At 43.2% G+C, this 17,907-nt stretch overlaps 1 protein-coding gene across 17 annotated transcripts in view; it reads right to left on the bottom strand.

Annotated features, from left to right (window-relative positions):
* Positions 1-3,999: 3,999 nt before the first annotated feature.
* Pdp1 (PAR bZIP family member Pdp1) overlaps positions 4,000-17,907 on the bottom strand; it is a 157,464-nt gene continuing 143,556 nt past the window's right edge. For 6 of the 17 annotated variants that reach the window (XM_089732150.1, XM_089732182.1, XM_089732133.1 and 3 more), the window contains 6 exons: positions 14,230-14,366; positions 13,540-13,735; positions 13,176-13,288; positions 8,274-8,465; positions 7,974-8,103; positions 4,000-5,341 (listed from right to left, as the gene is read on the bottom strand). In XM_089732150.1, coding sequence (XP_089588276.1) covers positions 8,017-8,103; positions 8,274-8,465; positions 13,176-13,288; positions 13,540-13,735; positions 14,230-14,366 — 725 coding nt within the window. In that variant the 3' untranslated portion in view covers positions 4,000-5,341; positions 7,974-8,016. Of the gene's footprint in view, positions 5,361-7,973; positions 8,104-8,273; positions 8,466-13,175; positions 13,289-13,539; positions 13,736-14,229; positions 14,367-17,907 lie in introns of all 17 variants that reach the window. The other 11 variants (XM_089732152.1, XM_089732185.1, XM_089732143.1 and 8 more) reach the window with 6 other exon arrangements.

Here is a 17,907-nt window from a genome sequence, read left to right as displayed (position 1 = left end):
GCCACGATGAGAGGGTTACCGTGTCGCGCCGCTTTGTCGAAGTAGTCGTGAACGTCTAACTGGATGAATATATACATAGCGGGGACGGGTAAAATTAAATCTTTAAGATTCTCAAATGAAATAAATTAGACCAAAAGATGGTGTAGTCATGACCGCGCTCGATGTACTTGGGTCGAGGCGTCAGAGAGGAATAATAAGCTGCGTGCTTAACTATAGTCCGGATATTCTAGAGTTCCCTCATCTGTCCGTAGTTTTGAAACATCACTCTGTGTAATATTGCGACAGCGCGGCGGGCAGTTCAGCTTACCCAGGCTCACTACATAGTTACGTCACTCTTAGATGTCAACGACGCCTATGGACAGAGCCAAACTTTTCAGGAAGTCTATAGAGCTCTTGGAAAACCTTTGAGGACAGTTTTTATTGGAGTCATCATCGTGGTATGGTCTCGTCTGTCTCGATTGTGGCAAAGGTGAGCCTACGACCTCTGTTCGAAGTACGACGTCTTCGAGACATGATTGAAATGCTCTTACTATTGCTTTCTGTATAGCATTGGCTCAGCCAGGAGGTGTGGGATTCGCATGGTCGTAAAGAAACAATCGACTCGTGCCTCGGCGAACATTCCCGACGCGCTACAGAACCGAGCCAGCCCCAACAACAGCCTGAATGCAATAGTTGTTGGACCTGATGGACCCGTAAGGAGGTGTCTAAGACGTCGACGGTAACTGTCTTCTGCTTGATCGTGAATCGATGAGTAGTCATCCGCTACAACGAAAAGGCGATTATTATGACGCATAGCCTTATCGAAATAGCGTTCCGACGCTATTTCGATAAGTCACTTCATCCGAAAGGATAGATGCGAGGCCCAGGTCATCGTGTAGGTCGACGTTTCTCACAAACCACGTAGCTCCAACGGCTAACCTACAAAAGCGGGATTGTAGGTATTGAAGGGTGTCTATGCGCGTGCGGGCCACCTCAGCGAACACCACACTCGCGTAATAGTAGGGGAGCCCAAGCGGGGATTGCAAGGAAGCAGGGATTTCGGTATTTACTAAAGCGCGGCAGATTAATATACAGGGGGATACCTGTCCACCAAATATGAACCTCATAAATAAGGCCCCACGTCCAGCGTAAAAGATCAGATTCGTAAAAAAAAATTTAACATTAGAAATTCTCGAGCGCGTCAAATTAAGGTAGGGTGAGTTAATTACATGCTAAAAAGTGTATATTCCACTAATCTGACAATTTGAAAGTGAGATAAAGAAAGGGAAGGGCTACAAAGTTACAAAAAAAAACGTCATCTGGACATTCTCGAGCGTGGCTCAATTTTTATTTAATTTAAAGGAAATAATTCAAGGATTACGATAACTATATGATCTGACGATTTCCACAAACCGAAATAACAAAAAAAATTGAATGCGTGCAGCTGCGTAATGCCTATATTCCCCTCTCCGCGTTTTTTTGAGCATGATTTTTAAATTATTTTCTTGCACATACAAAAAATAACTTTCTTAAAAAACATAAACTTTTTTTATTTACATGCTTTTTCCTGAGCTTTTTAATTATTAATTAAGTTAAATGATTTAAAAAAAATAAAATATTTTTTTTTTGTCAGATTAGGCGAATCCCTCTAGATAATCGTCAGATTATGAGACAACACGTCTAGGACATAAAGATGAACCACAGATATCTTAATCTGACACGCTTGAGTATTTCAAAATTGCGATATTTTTTTTCATAATATGATAATGGCCGCGAGTTTGCATCACATCGAAATCGTCAGATTATTGCATGAAAGCTTTATTTAAGACCTCTTAAGAAAACATCATCATCATCATTATGATATTTTTATATATATTTTTATATATTATCTTTATTTAAGACCTCTTAAGAAAATATGACGCGCTCTTTTTTTTCTTTTTGTTCATTTTCAACCCTTACCCTCGACCACCCCCATCATGCAAACGATCAGATTAACATACATTCATACATTATTAAAAATACGTAGGACATTATGTTATCAATATCTGACGCGTATGTCCATGCAACAGTTTTTTTTTACAAATTTGAAAATGTATAGCCGCTTCCCCCAATGATGAAAAGGTATTATAATAAGACATTTTTTTTTCATTTTCATCTAAGTTTTGCAACCCAATAGGTCTCTATGACGCTCGAGTAAATCCCCATTTAGCATCGTGGGCTCCCCTACTATAAGTTATGACGGGCCTTATGCAAATTTTGTAAAATGTACCTTTTTCATAAAATACATTTTACTCCGCTTACAGATCATGGGGTAGAGTCTGCCGAGAATAAGCGCGGCATGGTCGCGGACTAATTTGATATGTGTGTGGAATGTCATGGATGTATGGAGATTGACACCCAGGTACTTGACCTCTTTGTCTCAGGATATTGGTTGGTCAAAGACGGTGATAGGCGGTGTGAGATTCTTCCTCCTAATCTGGAAGGAAATTCGTGTGGAGTTTCCCCTTTGAAATAGCGCCGCTATTCGTTTCGTGTGTACATAGAGTAACAGACATACTGCCAAGTGTTCTTCGTTCAGTTACGTTACACGGCCTGACGACCTCTTCAACTCCGCAGAACTCGACGCAGCTAAGCCTCACACCTTTAATAATGCCATGTAGTAGTTGTCTCTACGGCGTTCTACCAGAAGTAGTGTAGAGTAAGGTACACCTGCCTCTTAGGTCTAGGTCTCTTAGGTACTACCAGTACTCCTAATTCGTATGTCCGTACTACTTCTCCAGATTCCTGTCTCGAAGCATCTGGTACTTTTAAAGAACAGCAAATAAATAATGCAATACAATTGAAACTTCCTTATTAGGCATTCAAGTGTTCGCAGGCGTACACTCTACTTATACGTTCTGGTAACTATTAACATAACATAGCATCTGGTAACATCACCAGAAAGAAAAAGAAACAGCATGGCTTATGATTGAATAGGTTTTTTTGCAAAGAAATATCAATACTAATCATACCGTTGGAAAGTGTAAAATGAAATACCTACATTCCTACATGAGCAGGAGCACTTATTTCTTTACGTAAGACTCCCACGACAAAGTAAAATACCTGCAAACTTTATAATTTGCGTAACTACCAGGCGAGTTCACGGTCCGTTTGTTTTTCAGTAGCTACCGGAGTATATGGTTATTAAAACACATGATCGCCACCATTGAGAGACGAAGTCAAAGTCCCAAGAGAACCTATTGTAGGACGGGGCTAATCCACCTATCAACCAGGACACCTTATGTTGACTAGAGTTGTGTCGACGACCTACTACGACATTTATGACGACATTAGGGGGCTCACGACGCGGGCCAACTGCCTTTATTTAGGTTAAGGGTCAACGACATGTCTGAAAGTGCTATTTTTTTTTTGCCTACCCTACATATCTGCTAATAACCTCAAAGAGCTCATTCTGGCTTCGCATTGCCGGGTCGGCGGGAACGCGGGGGGCTCAGTTTGAAAGAACGTTCTAACAACTGCCCTAGCGAGAGTAGTGCTTCTCTGAATCGCGACCCCCTTAAGAGATCTGGCGAGAAACTCAGTGGCTTGTGTGTTAAGTTGCACGTGGCACGTCCCCTAATTTTTCTAATATTCTTTTTCTAATATTCTTTCTATAGCTTTCTTTAATGAAATTATATGATAAAACCGAAGATAATGGTTTCTTTGTGTAGTTTTTCTACTTCAGCACTCCAGATTTTTGCACCAAATATTTACAGGCACATTTATTGATTACTTGATAAAAATGATAGGCAATTATCACATGAAACGTGTACAGGATTAGTGCGGGCCCAGCGCCCCGGGGTCGTCACGCATCAGTCTGCAGTCGAGGACAAGGTTGGGTGAATGAAAAGGCGACTCGAGTGCTGGGTAATTTACGACGATTTATTAAATAAAACACCGATCCAGGACGAGTTGGTCGTTAGCGAGCAGAGGGCGCGGGCCGGGCCTCGCGTGCCTCGTGCGCTTCAACAAAACTACGCGTCCATACAACAATTAACGTTTATTTTCAATCCATAGAACCATATAAATTAAGTGAAACAAAAATTCTAGAGATAGTATGTAAACCGAAGATGGCTTAATGTTGCTGCGTGTCACGGAGCGCCGCAGTGGGAGGGGCGCCCCCGCCGCCGCGCACCCGCCTTCACCCCCCGGCAGACGTACTGCGCACTGCGCCCAGTGCTCTCACTACTCGTACATATTATACGTTTAGAACATACATATATTTAGCAAACATATTTATATGATTATAACATCTTGCAGGCGTTATGCATTCCTTGTATATTTTTAACAAACAAAATGGAATATAAAAGAGTGTGCGAGGTGAAGCGGCGGAGTTCCGGGCGGACCCCACACCTCGATACATTCATAGAAAAACATTTTATTGTTCTCGCTTTGTATTCATAAAATACTTTCAAATGCAACAACTTCTTATTCTTACTTATAAACATTTATAATTTTTATTCATCAATTCAATAAACATTCAATTGACTCATTTATCAACGACAAAAACCTACAAAAATATATTATAAGATTAGCACGAGTCGAAACAGAGTGCGGGAGTCGCGTCGGGCGACGCCTGTCGCGAGTCACATTACAACTAAACCAAATTATATATAAACTTTCAAAACGTTAACAACTACAGCCATAACAAAAATATTCTAATAACGACTACCCTACGGAATCTACGCACTACTTGAACTAAGCACTATGTTTGAAACAACGAGAGAAGGCGCGCGGGTGGAGCGCGGGGGGAGCGCGGGCGGCGTGACCCTGCCCCCCGGCCCCCGCGCCCCGCCCGCGCCCCGCCCGCGGCGCCCGCACGGAGAGGCGCGCGCGGTAATCTCATGAACGGAGCGGGAGGAAGCGATCCCTTTACAACTATTACTACTCGTATATACAGGCGGCGCGGTACGACTTGAGCAACGTCCGCTCTACTACCTAGTACTTCTCTCCTCTTACACCCTACTCTAAATATTGTAACTCGCAATTTCGTTTAACATCTTGAATATTTAATTTTGAAATACTTAATAAAACGTTACAACATGAATTACAAAGTACAGCGAACGAGCGTGTCGGGTGAGCCGTCAGAGTTCAACGGAACTTTGGTTAACCTTTACCTACTCTACTAAACTTAACGGTAACTGTTTTATATGCATTAATCCTATTTAAAGAACGACGGACGATTTGCAGAGGCAGCTCGGGGTGACGGGTCGCTTCGGTGCAGGGCCGCAGGGAGCTGTCTCGGCAAGTCGTGTGGTGAGCGGGGGCGGGGTGGGGTGTCGCCGCTGCACTCGCGCTCGCCGACCGGACGCGCGCCCAACACCTGCTCGCACACCGCCCGCCTTCGTTACTCATTACATATACTCGTACGTACACACACACAAGCGGGAGGAATCAGTAGGGCCGCGCCGTGAGGATCTTGTATTCAACATCAATACTGCGTAATTACAAATGACATCTCATCTTCTCTGCCGCAGTGTTATTATGTATTCCAGTTCAGTTACGGTAGCCGTTGTTCATGATGTCTATAAGCTTCCATAACCACTTAACAACCTAAGTATAGGAAACCTATTCACGGCAATAAAAAGTCAAAACTACAATCACGACTCTGAACTCATTTGTCGACGTAAGCGGGTTTCTGAGCGATTCGAACCTACCCACAATGGTTGGTGCCTAGAAGTCGACATGACAATATGTAGAGGAACGCAAAAAGAACTTTAATTTCTCCTATTGCAATTAATCGTGTATATATTGACCCAAACATTAGTAAATTCAGCGGTTCTGGTATGAGCGGTACGTGCCCACGTACGGAACTACACATTACAAGCAACACATTACAGCAAGGACGAAACGAAATTTCTCAAGATAATATTGATAGCCTGAATAGGTGTATGTCAACGATACTGGAAGCAGCTCGAACAGCTAGAGCGGGCAACTCTAAGTATTGAGTACAGGCCACTTTATACTCTTTCGTTATATATTCTAAAACGTTATATAGAAAAATACACTCGAGAGCAATGAGGGTCACTTAAAAAACTTGTAAATCTCGGAAACTCTGAAGAATGTTAGTTTCATTAAATAAATTGTCTTTAGTAGACAATTAAATACTCCATAAATTAAGGTATTAAAACTTCTTAGTTATTGCAAGGTCATGTTATAAAAAAATCAAATTTGAAAAAGGGAGACTTTCGAAGATGGAACTACGAAATTACTGCATTTGATTTTGCTTTTGCTTCTAATCTGTTACTTAAGTGGGTATATAAACCATATTGATAGTGTTCAATATTTATTATTCAACCTGTATCATGTCGCTTACAACTGAAGACTGCATCAGAATCCTCACAATGCTAGAAACTGGCCGGAGTCAGCGCGATACAGCCAAGACTGTCAGTGCGTCGCTGTCAACAGTAAAAAGAGTTCTCCGACGCTACGAGGAAACTGGCTCTAACCTACGTAGACCAGGTACAGGCAGAACTAGGTCTACCACAGCATGAGAAGAGCGATACTTGGTAAAAACCATACTTCGTAATCGCTTTCTTACAAGAAATGAACTTACAAATCAGTTTCGACGCCTCAGAAGAAATAACCCAAGCGCATGGACAGACGACGACTTGCTGAAGCTAACTTGAAATCACCTTGACCTGCAAATGGCTCTAAGCTGAAGCGTGGTGATCGTATTTCAAGATTAAGATATGCCCAGAACCACTTAAATTGGACTATTGAAGATTGGTCGAAAGTTATTTATGTTCTCCGACGAATCAAAATTTATGCTCTACACGCACGATGGAAGATCCTGAGTGTATAGAAGACCAGGGAAAATATTCAAGCAAGCATGCATAGAAGAAAAAGTAGCCTACAGTGGTGGGTCTGTACTTGTGTTGGCCGAAATTTCATCTGACAGTCGCACGGAACTAGTGTTCATAGAAAACGGCTCTTTAACTAGCATAAGAAATCCTTAATGAACACGTTCGGCCATTTATGGTCAATTTGGGTGAAGATGATGAAGATCATGCATGATAATGCCCGACCTCATACAGGTTTCATTGTGAATGACTACTTACAAGAGACGAACATTACTTGTATGCAGTGGCCAGCATACAGCCCGGATATCAATTCGATCGAGCATGCATGGGACAAGCTAGGGCGATGCGTAAAACAGCGAAACCCTCCTCCAATGACGCTTCGTGAACTCAAAATTGCTCTCACAGAGGAATGGGAGCATATTTACCAAAATCGTACAAGAAACTAAACCGCGTAAACGCACTAATGGAAGCACGAGGAGGCAAATCAAAGTATTAAAATTCAAGAAAATCATAACTAAGTTGTACAAACATTTCATGTTTCCTATTTTGGTTTCAAGGCGAGATCAGCAGCTTTTTTTTCTTTTTGCAATTTTTAATAAATAAAATGTAGTGACTTATAATTTTCTATTAAGCACCGTTTTTTTTATTAAGCTAGCATTCTTAGTTTCCAAGATTTATAGGTTTCTTTAAGTGACCCGCATTCATTGCTCGCGAGTATATATCATTCCTGTGTTTTTTTTTTATTTGGAGTAAAATCTTTAAGAACCAGTTTAAATTATCTCCTTGAATATAGAAATCCGTTTGGTTGTAAAATCAAGCATTAACATAATTAGCTTTTTCATTCAATTAGGATACTGGATTTTATCTCATCACACCTAAACATCAGTGTAATGCGTTCAATTGTCTAGCCTAACTAGTATCACTTTAAAAATAGCTGAAACTGATTTTATTTTATAAATACATTTTTTTGCGTTCCTCTAAATTTGTCCAGGAATATGGTTTAACAACGGATCCGATCGAACGTGGTAATGTGCAGTGTATACCTGTACCTAGTTGTAATTAATCTTAATTCCGTGAATGGTGTTGAGTCTTGCCAGAGTTTTTGATTTAGGTATGTTGTGTACGACTTGTGGTCACAATTATGATACATACATGTCGCGTGGCGTGTTTGTGCTATGCGGGTGGGGCGGGCGGCCTATACGTCCGCGTACTTGGACAGCTTCTCACGCAGGATGTGGTTTTCCTTCTTTAGCAGCTCCACTTCTTGCCGTAAGCCCATATTCTGGAAACGTCGAAACGTCACGGTACGGATTATTAGTTGTCATTCCATACAGAGGATTGAATACTGCATTGTATACACAGCACAGGGTGAGGACACGCGAATCAGGAGTCCAGGTTAAAGGTTTTTTTTTTTTAGGTATTGAGAGGGATATCATGAGCAGAAAGCGTTACCTCCTTCTCGAGGTATCCAGCCCGCAGTGCGATCTGGTTTTCCTTCATGCGGCGTGCGTCGCGGGACCTCTTGGCCGCCATGTTGTTCTTCCGTCGGCGCGCCCAGTACTTGTCGTCTTTCAGGTCGTCGGGCACGAACTGGCGACGACGTCGATATGGGGTTAGCACGCCGCGCCACACACTCAAACCACCCTTCACCCACCAGTAGAACACAACGTCATACACCTGCGAGCCCCGGCGGCCGCGGCCCCCACCGGCGATTATCCCACTTTGCGCAACTACCCTCTCCCCTGCAGACACATTCTGTGTGGTCTGTGGACTCTCGCACGATGTGGACCCGCAACCCGCCCGAGCGAACTTGACAATAACTAACAATAAATAAATCGAAGCAATTTTTTTAAATTATTTGCTTTTTAAAAACAAACTTATTCCTACGACAGTTTCAAATGAAATGACATGACATGAAAGGAGATAAGCGCGTATTCATGATCACACGTACCCATACTACATGTGCACAAACTGTAGCGGGCTCTTGGGCGACACCGCGGTGGCGTGGCGGTGGGCGATATAAATCACAATATACATTAGTAACTCTGTTCTTACTAAGTGATATAAAAGATAATTGAGTAACTTATTAATATGTTCCACAATTGTTTGTAAAAATATTCCATTTATATCAAAATTTTCTCGGAAAATATTAGGAATTAATAGTCTTAAATATGTGTCCTATTTTTCACACAATGCAAAGTGGCAGAAACACACTGCAATATATACATACATATACACCAGCCCACCGTGAGTCGGTACTCTTATCAGTGAAACTAAATTAATTATATTGTTAATTTGATGCTCAATGTACGGGAATAGAAAACCTTAGTAAGGAGACTGACTAGACATGCCGCAAGTCCGCGCGGCCGCACCGCCAGCCCACCTACCTCGGCTCTGCCTCAGTGCAGTCGAGAGTCGATAGTTGGACCTCAAGTCTCAAGGTGGGCGGCGACATTCAGGGATTGATATCTATGGGCTTTAGTGATCGCTTCACGAGACGGGTCGGTACGGAGCTCATCTAACTACTTATGTCATTACAAAACTTATTGAGAAAGAATTTAAATTATAATTGCATGATTATTATTATGTCGTCCTCCTGGAAATAATAGGGGTTAAAGTATGAAATTGCCGTTTTATTGTAATAGGTACTTCGAATTGACATAGTAGAGCCTTCGTTTGACATTTTTGAGTGAAACTTTTTCAAGTAGTACCTATGAGGTCCTTTTTTTCTAATATGTGCAATATTCGGTTATCGACTTTCAGTTGTTTTTTTTATTCAGCTTAGACAAGAAAGATGGATACATCGAAAATTCGAGTGATTCTTGAATGCTAGTTCGGACGCGGAAGTAACGCTGCAGAAACAGCACGCAATATCTGCAATGCTGCGTTAGGAGAGGGGACCGCTAATAAGGGCACCGTGCGATTTTGTTTGAACGCTTTCGTGATGGAAATTTTAAGTTGAAGAACGAATCACGTGGAAGGCCCACACATGTGAATTACAAGGAATTGAAAGAGATGGTGGAAGCGGATCCAGGCCAAAGACCCAGGAATCTTATGACTCATTTGCGTCAAATCAATAAAATAAAATGAAAATGGGTGCCTCATGGTTTGACTGATCTGCAGAAAGAAACGCGTGTTGAAACTTGTGTTGCCTTGTTGAATCGATACAGAAATGAAGAAATATTGGATCGAATTGTGACATGTAATGAAAAGTGGATTCTTTGCGATAACCGTAAGCGAAAAATGCTATGGTTGACCCCAGGTCAAACGCCGCAAAAGTGTCCTAAAGGAAAGCTTACCAATAAAAAAGTAATGGTAACTGTTTGGTGGCCTCAGCTTGGTGTTATTCACTATAGCTTTCTCCGATCTGGTCAAGCAATAACGGCAGATGTCTACTGTGCCGAACTCCGAACAATGATAGCGAAACTTGCAGTGAAGCAGCCCCGACTCATGAATCGATCTTCACCATTATTGCTGCATGATAACGCGAGACCTCATACAGCACGAGAAATCGTTTTAACTCTACAGGAACTGCAATTAGAAACCATTCGTCACCCTCCGTATTCACCAGACCTTGCTGCAACGGACTACCATTTTTTTCATGATTTGGACAATTTTCCACATGATAAAAAGTTATCTTCCCAGAAGGCAGTACACAATGCTTTCACACAGTTTGTAGAATCTACATCACCGGAGTTCTATCAACATATAATGAGAGAAAAAAAACGAATTTAAATTTTTCCGTAAAAATCGGCAATTTCATACTTTAACCCCTAATATGTAGTTAGGGTCACATGCAATGTTTGTTTGATATTTATCGAACTGTGCATTCTGTTAGAGCTTGTTAGGATTTAGTTGAACGGGTGAAGCGTTAGTTAAGCTATGTAAGTGGATGTGTGGATGTGTGTGTGTGGTGTGTGAGTGTGTGTATGTTTGTTTGTGTGTAGGTGGGTGTTGCTTGCATGGGTACGTACCCTGCGTATTTCTGTCGCTGTTATCGATTAACATAATTGAAATTTTGATCGCAACTCTTAAGGGTTTGGTCATTCGAATCGTGATATCCACAGGTTCCAGGAACCACACAGCATCAAGAATCTGAGGGCCTGTCTATCTATTTACTATCGTAAAGCGGTACTGCCCATGTGACTGTTCGACACAGAGGAACGCGCCACTCGGAGGCTTTAGGTCGAACGAAGCCTCGACTAGATTAGAAGACGAGTTGTTCGAAATCTCTATAGGTACATCTACATGTATCGCAACACTTTTTGAGATCGGCTCGCGTTTTTAGTTAACTGCTTTGAATTGATGATATTTTCTTTGAAAACGCCCCTTAACAAAAACTCGTACAACTGGCGATAGTCGCGTCAGAGTGTGGGCGGGCGTCATTAACTTGAAGCAATTAAAAACATTTATTTACTACAACAAGAATAAACAGAAGAGCGAGCGGTACCGCGGCTCCGGCTGCAGTACGATGTGTGTCGCATCTACTACTACTACCACAGTACAGAGTTGAGGAGTTGCCTGCTTTTACTCCTAAGCCGTCTAGTAATTGCAAAGAGATACGATTATCACGAAAACTAAATCACGAAAATTATTCATCTTCATTTCAAGAATACTAAACACTGATAGATTTGAGCCCCAAGGACACGTGGCTCTCCCAATAAAGTTAGAAGCGGAAGAGTAGCACAATTAAACTTATCAAGGAACACGTGTTGACCGCGACCCTGGCTCTATATTAGGGACGTAAGACCCTTTGCAATAGAATCCCCTCACCTATGTAATGTTACAGACCTCGGTTTCAACTATCTATATATATATAAATGAATTGCTGTTCGTTGGTCTCGCTAAAACTCGAGAACGGCTAGACCGATTTGGCTAATTTTGGTCTTGAATTATTCGTGGAAGTCCAGAGAAGGTTTAAAAGGTGAGAAAATATAAAAAAGCTCGGAATTATATAAAAACAAACAATTTTGTTTTTCTTTTGATGTGTCCCCTTGATGTGTCTTTTATTTATCGATTGAGGCACTACGAAGTCTGCCGGGTCAGCTAGTCTTCAATAAAATTGTAATCGTGTACTAAAAATGTTTGCGTTTCAAAGCTCCCTTGGGGTGTCCAAGAAGGTAGGAATACAATTAAATTAATATTGAACTGCCGACTACTCTCTGATTGGAGTTGGTAATGTTTTCAAAAGAACCCGCGGTAGTTTATTCGTTAGGGGCGTGGATATTTATGATTGTCATTTTTCTGTACAAATTTGTGAGATTTAAATAATGTTAATGAAACTAATTCTATTAGAAATATCTAATGGCTTCCAAATCTCCAACCAATTTCTAATTTAAATTATAGGTAGGTATTGTATTTTTGCTTTATTATCAAAATTTGTAAAGCGTGCATGTACCTCATAATACATAATAAATAAATGAATATACTTGTATTTTACATGCACAATATGAGTTCAGAACGACATCGATATAGTACGTACGCGCCCAGGTTTGCGCCTACGACATTTTGAACGGGAGACCCGCACTAAGCCTCACTCACTACACGAACAATGGCCCGAATTCGGATTCGAAAACAGACAAAAGGAGCGAACACTGATTGCTCTGCAATTGAACTTTGTTGCCGACACGCTTCTTCGCTCTTTATTCCGAAAATAATCAAATTTGATTTTTTGAACTAATTTCTGTTGCAAATGGAATCTATTATTCTGATCTGCTCATCGACGGCATTTAGTGCAGTCCCGCGGTGGCCCCATTACTTGCACCTAACTCAATTGAAATATAATTAAGCGTTCAAGTTTTCTTTCATTATAAATATAAGGTTGTTCGATAGAGAAAATTACTAATTACTTTATTTGTATGTTTATATTGTGTAACCAATAGCTTTGTATTTGATTTGTATTTGTTTTTGCAATGTGAACGGGCTCAGTCGTGGGAGTTCAAACCATCACTATTATTATAGAGTATTTATTATTGTTTCACGCTAAAATCAGAACGTCCGATTTTCATGGTAATTTTGGTATCTGAAAGAATGTTTATAAATATTTTGATTTTACTGTCATTACCTATGTAAATATTATCATCCCAATTAGATTTATTTGGTAACAATATGAACATGCATCAGAAATAACCAAACTAATGAAATGTTGGTTATGTGTAAAAGGCCCTGAGCGGAGTGATATGACGTTTCATATTATGTCATGTTCGAATTTCATCAGTTCTAAGAACTTTTGATCTTAACATGTACAGATGAGCTGGTGTTATTGTGATAGTTGTATTAGTAGTGCGTGTGTGTGTGTGTGTCGCCGCACCCGGCAGCCCGCAGCATGCCGCTAGGAACGATCAGCGCACTAACTTCATTTACCTGTTTCCGGGACTTCTTGATCATCGGCTGCGGCTTCAGCTCTTCGTCGGAGAAGGCGCGCGTCCGAGGATCGAAGTCACGGCCCGACGATGCCATCGAGAACGCTGGAATATATTACAATAGAAGGCTATTTTATTTTAGACTTTACTTTTTTCTTACAGTGAAATTGATATCGAACGAACTAGTTTGAGTTTACAGGATGAAGACGGTCATGTGAGTTTCTTGTTCTATGGACCCAGTTACGATATGAGTGCTCACTGTGAATACAATACTAATATGCATCAGTATGTACACATAGTCTTTTTGATTAAAGATAATGTTAATAGATGTAGTATAAGTGAGATAGTGTACGTACTGGAATCGGCTGGTGAAAGCGGCGGGTTGATGGTGTCCGGGCTCATGCAGTCGGAGGGCGAGGGAGAACGCTCCCGCTTGGTGATGGGAGTCTGCAGGCCCAGCGCCGGCCCGAACGCGGAGCCGCCCAGGTGCGTGCTGCCCAGGCCCTCGCCCGGCATGCCGTTCTCCGACAGGAACTCATCTAGGTCCACGTACTGCAACAGCACAGGGCTCCGGTCACAGACCGCCCCCCGGGCCCCGACACACCGCTCTGACCCTCGTCTCCCGCCTCTACTCTAGTATCGAGGGGTCGTGACGTGACACTCAAACCGATGTGTCGGGACTCGGTAGCCGCGGCGACGCATCACGCAGCTATGACGTCTCGCTTGCTCCACGTTTACGGGTTGCGCGCGGAAACGTCATAGCAATTATATAAACAATCGCTTAGCAGTTGGGCAGATGCAGACACGTTTCATTGACACATATTGTATGTTACAGATATAACAACAAATATATAAATAAGAATCATTGGTGATGTAGATACGACTAGACCGTGCGGAGGAGGAAAGGAGCGAAGGTGCGCGGTGGTGAAGCGGGTCGGGGAGCACGGAAGCGACTGTATTACCTAGTGCGGGCCGCCGTTAGGAAGCAACAAACAGACGCACACGACACGCAACACGCAGCAGGTAATATAGTTACGAGTACTGACTTCGTGTACCTTGAGATCGGGGTCGTAGGGCAGGGTCTTGTCCCACAGGTTGGGACCCAAGAAGGCGGCCTGCGCCTCCCAGAGGTCGTTGTCATCCTTCTTGTCTTCGAGCGTCTCCTTAGTGTTGACGGACTTGCCTGTAACAAGCACGACAGGGGCGTCAGCCCGTCAGTCCTCACCGACGGCGACAGCAGCGCTCTCAGCGCGAGAGCACCGCTGTCAGCGGACACGACGCACCACGCGCCTCACTACATCGCTACATCGATCTATTTGAGTTACAGCGTACATCACTTGTTACAAATCATTACAGAAACGAGTTAAACAAAACACGCATTCGCTTTGCATTGAACAGTTCGCAACAGCAACATCTTCGTGGTGACGAATTCACAGAGGCTCAGATCCAGAGTTGCAAGGTACGAGGCCGGGGCGAGGGTACTCTCGGTATCACAATGAAACATAAACGTATATGTAAGCTGACAGTACAGAAGAGTCTTCCTCCTCACTCCCTAAGTGAGACATGACGAACCGATCGAATAGTAATTGAATTCCGCGTGCATACGCAAGTGGTCGGCCGAACGGGTCCGTGTCGGAGCCTGCCGGCGGAGCAGACGGCGTCGTGTTACGCCGGGCCCTAACGACGTGTCATCATTCTATTAGCGTTGTTATCCAATTTCACCAACCAGCTTTGCGATAACGTTCGCTGGAATCGTTCACAGGAATCGTGCTTTCGAGTGAAAATTGTCAAGAATGAAATCCGAGACGTCTGATGAGCAGCGGCGAGCGCGACGACTTCTTAGTACTCGCGAATTTAAATATTTAATTGACACTTCATAAGAAAAATAACAACAAGAACAGACTAACGGCTCGAAAAGTTACTAGAAATCATAACTGATTTGTAGAATTTTTGTCTTTCATCAGATCATCATCATCACCGCCATGTCGGTAGCCAGAACAATGTACAAAAAAAAAGTTTACAAATGATTGTATTTATTAACATAGTAATCTGTATTGTGTGCGCAGGTGTGTGCGCAGTTGTCTGCCGGTGAGCTCGGGGAGCACGCGGTGCCTACACTCTACACTCTAGATCTGCGGGTTATTGTGTTAGCGACGACACACGTGTTATCTTTAACGAAGCCTGCCTGTAGATTCCAGTCTGTCGCATTCAGGGTATACTCGTAATAATATGTAGTTTTTAAACTTTTGATATTTATATTGAAAACAAACAAAAGCGCTGAACTATGAGCTGACTGTTTCGGTGCGTGTACGTGGCCAACGCTTGCCACATCTAAGGTGAGAGTGTGCGCGTGGACGAAGCCGCAAACGGGAATCTATTAGTATTTTCTAACTAAAAACTAGATGAAATTGGTGCCCGACAAAAATATGAATCCTAATAAAAGTTACATTACAGATGAAACCGCACCCTCCGCTAGTCTCAACGTGCACATCGACATACGGCGCCGCTCTACAAGCTTCATATGAATTTATTCAGTGTATTGTATAATAGTAAGCTTGCGAGGCCATAGTACATTAGGATAACTTATTTAAAACGAGTCAAATTAGACGCACCGCGTATACAGCGTCAAAACTGCAACGTGACTGCTTACAAATATGTGCATACATACATACATAGTTGCGAACGACACTGTATTGTTACGATTAGCATTTTGAACAAACAGTCCAGGGGAAACCAACACAGATACATACATTAATATGTTCATACATACATACATTAAACATCAAAAGATATGTAATGAGTTGAGTTCAGTTTACGTGATGCGTTCAAAATTACAACTGATTTATAAATATTTTTTCGAAGCTGTCGAAGAAATCACGTTGAGATACGATCGGACCGAAGCGAAGGGGAGACAGACACGTGACTCGTCTCTGCGAACCCCCCAATCCTAAAATCAAAGACGGGAATGTTTTTTGCTCAAAACAATTCTAAAACATATATTATAGAATATATTTTGAGTCACGACGCGACGCGGGCGGGGAGAGCACCGCTCTAGGAGGCGAGGGGCGCGGCGAGGCGACTCTAATATAAAACATAAACGGAAATATGCGAATAAAATTCTCATAGACGAGCAGTTTGGATTCCGCACCAGACACTCGTGCGTCCATCAAGTGCACCGCCTCACGGAGCACATCTTACTAGGGCTGAATAGGCGGAAACCCATTCCGACAGGAGCCCTCTTCTTCGATATAGCGAAGGCGTTCGACAAAGTCTGGCACAACGGTTTGATATACAAACTGTATAACATGGGAGTGCCAGACAGACTCGTGCTCATCATACGAGACTACTTGTCGAACCGTTCGTTCCGATATCGAGTCGAGGGAACGCGTTCCCGGCCCCGTCACGTCACAGCCGGAGTCCCGCAAGGCTCCGCCCTCTCCCCGTTACTATTTAGTTTGTATATCAATGATATACCCCGGTCTCCGGAGACCCATCTGGCGCTCTTCGCCGATGACACCGCCATCTACTACTCGTGTAGGAAGAAGGCGTTGCTTCATCGACGACTTCAGACCGCAGCTACCACCATGGGACAGTGGTTCCGGAAGTGGCGCATCGACATCAACCCCACGAAAAGCACAGCGGTGCTCTTCAAAAGGGGTCGCCCTCCGAACACCACGCTGAGCATCCCTCTCCCGACTAGGCGCGTCAACACCTCCGCCCCCGCCATTCGCCCAATCACGATGTTCGACCAGCCCATACCGTGGGCCCCGAAGGTCAAATATTTAGGCGTCACCCTCGACAGTAGGATGACATTCCGCCCTCACATTAAGACGGTACGCGACCGTGCCGCCTTCATTCTAGGACGTCTCTACCCGATGATATGTAGGCGAAGTAAAATGTCCCTTAGAAATAAGGTGACACTCTACAAAACTTGCATACGCCCCGTCATGACCTATGCAAGTGTAGTGTTCGCTCACGCGGCCCGCACTCACTTAAAGTCATTTCAAATTATTCAATCCCGTTTTTGCAGGATAGCCGTCGGAGCCCCGTGGTTCGTCAGGAACGTCGACCTCCATGACGACCTGGACTTAGAGTCCATCAGTAAGTATCTTCAGTCGGCGTCGATGCGCCACTTCGATAAAGCGGCACGACACGAGAACCCTCTCATCGTGGCCGCCGGTAACTACATTCCCGCTCCTGCGGACCGAATGGAAAGCAGTCGACGTCGCCCAAAACACGTCATCTCGGATCCTCCCGATCCACTAACGGTGCTTTTAGGTATTTCAAGCACCGGTCACCGTTCTCGTCGAACCCGTCGCTTGCGACGAAGGGCTCGACGAGTAAATTAACTCTCAGACACAGCCCACTGAGTTTCTCGCCGGATCTTCTCAGTGGGTCGCGTTTCCGATCCGGTGGTAGATTCTGCGAAGCACGACTCTTGCTAGGGTTCGTGTTAGCAACGTCATCAGGTTTGAGCCCCGTGAGCTCACCTATAAACGTTAGGGTTACGCTGAAATAGCTTCTCAAGGCTGTCAGCTTAGGTAGGAAAAAAAAAAAAACATTATCTCCCCATAAAAACAGTTTAAAGGAAAATTCTCTCATATGGGTTTTTACTCTTCCAGTACAAAATTGTTCAAAATAGAAGGAAGATTGCTTAGGGTTCGTGTTAGCAACGTCATCAGGTTTGAGCCCCGTGAGCTCACCTACTAAAGTTAGGGTTACGC

Source organism: Bombyx mandarina, chromosome 01, assembly GCF_030267445.1.
Source record: "Bombyx mandarina strain Sakado chromosome 01, ASM3026744v2".
Taxonomy (NCBI): Eukaryota; Metazoa; Arthropoda; class Insecta; order Lepidoptera; family Bombycidae; genus Bombyx; species Bombyx mandarina.
This window is presented reverse-complemented; position numbering and strand designations above follow the sequence as displayed.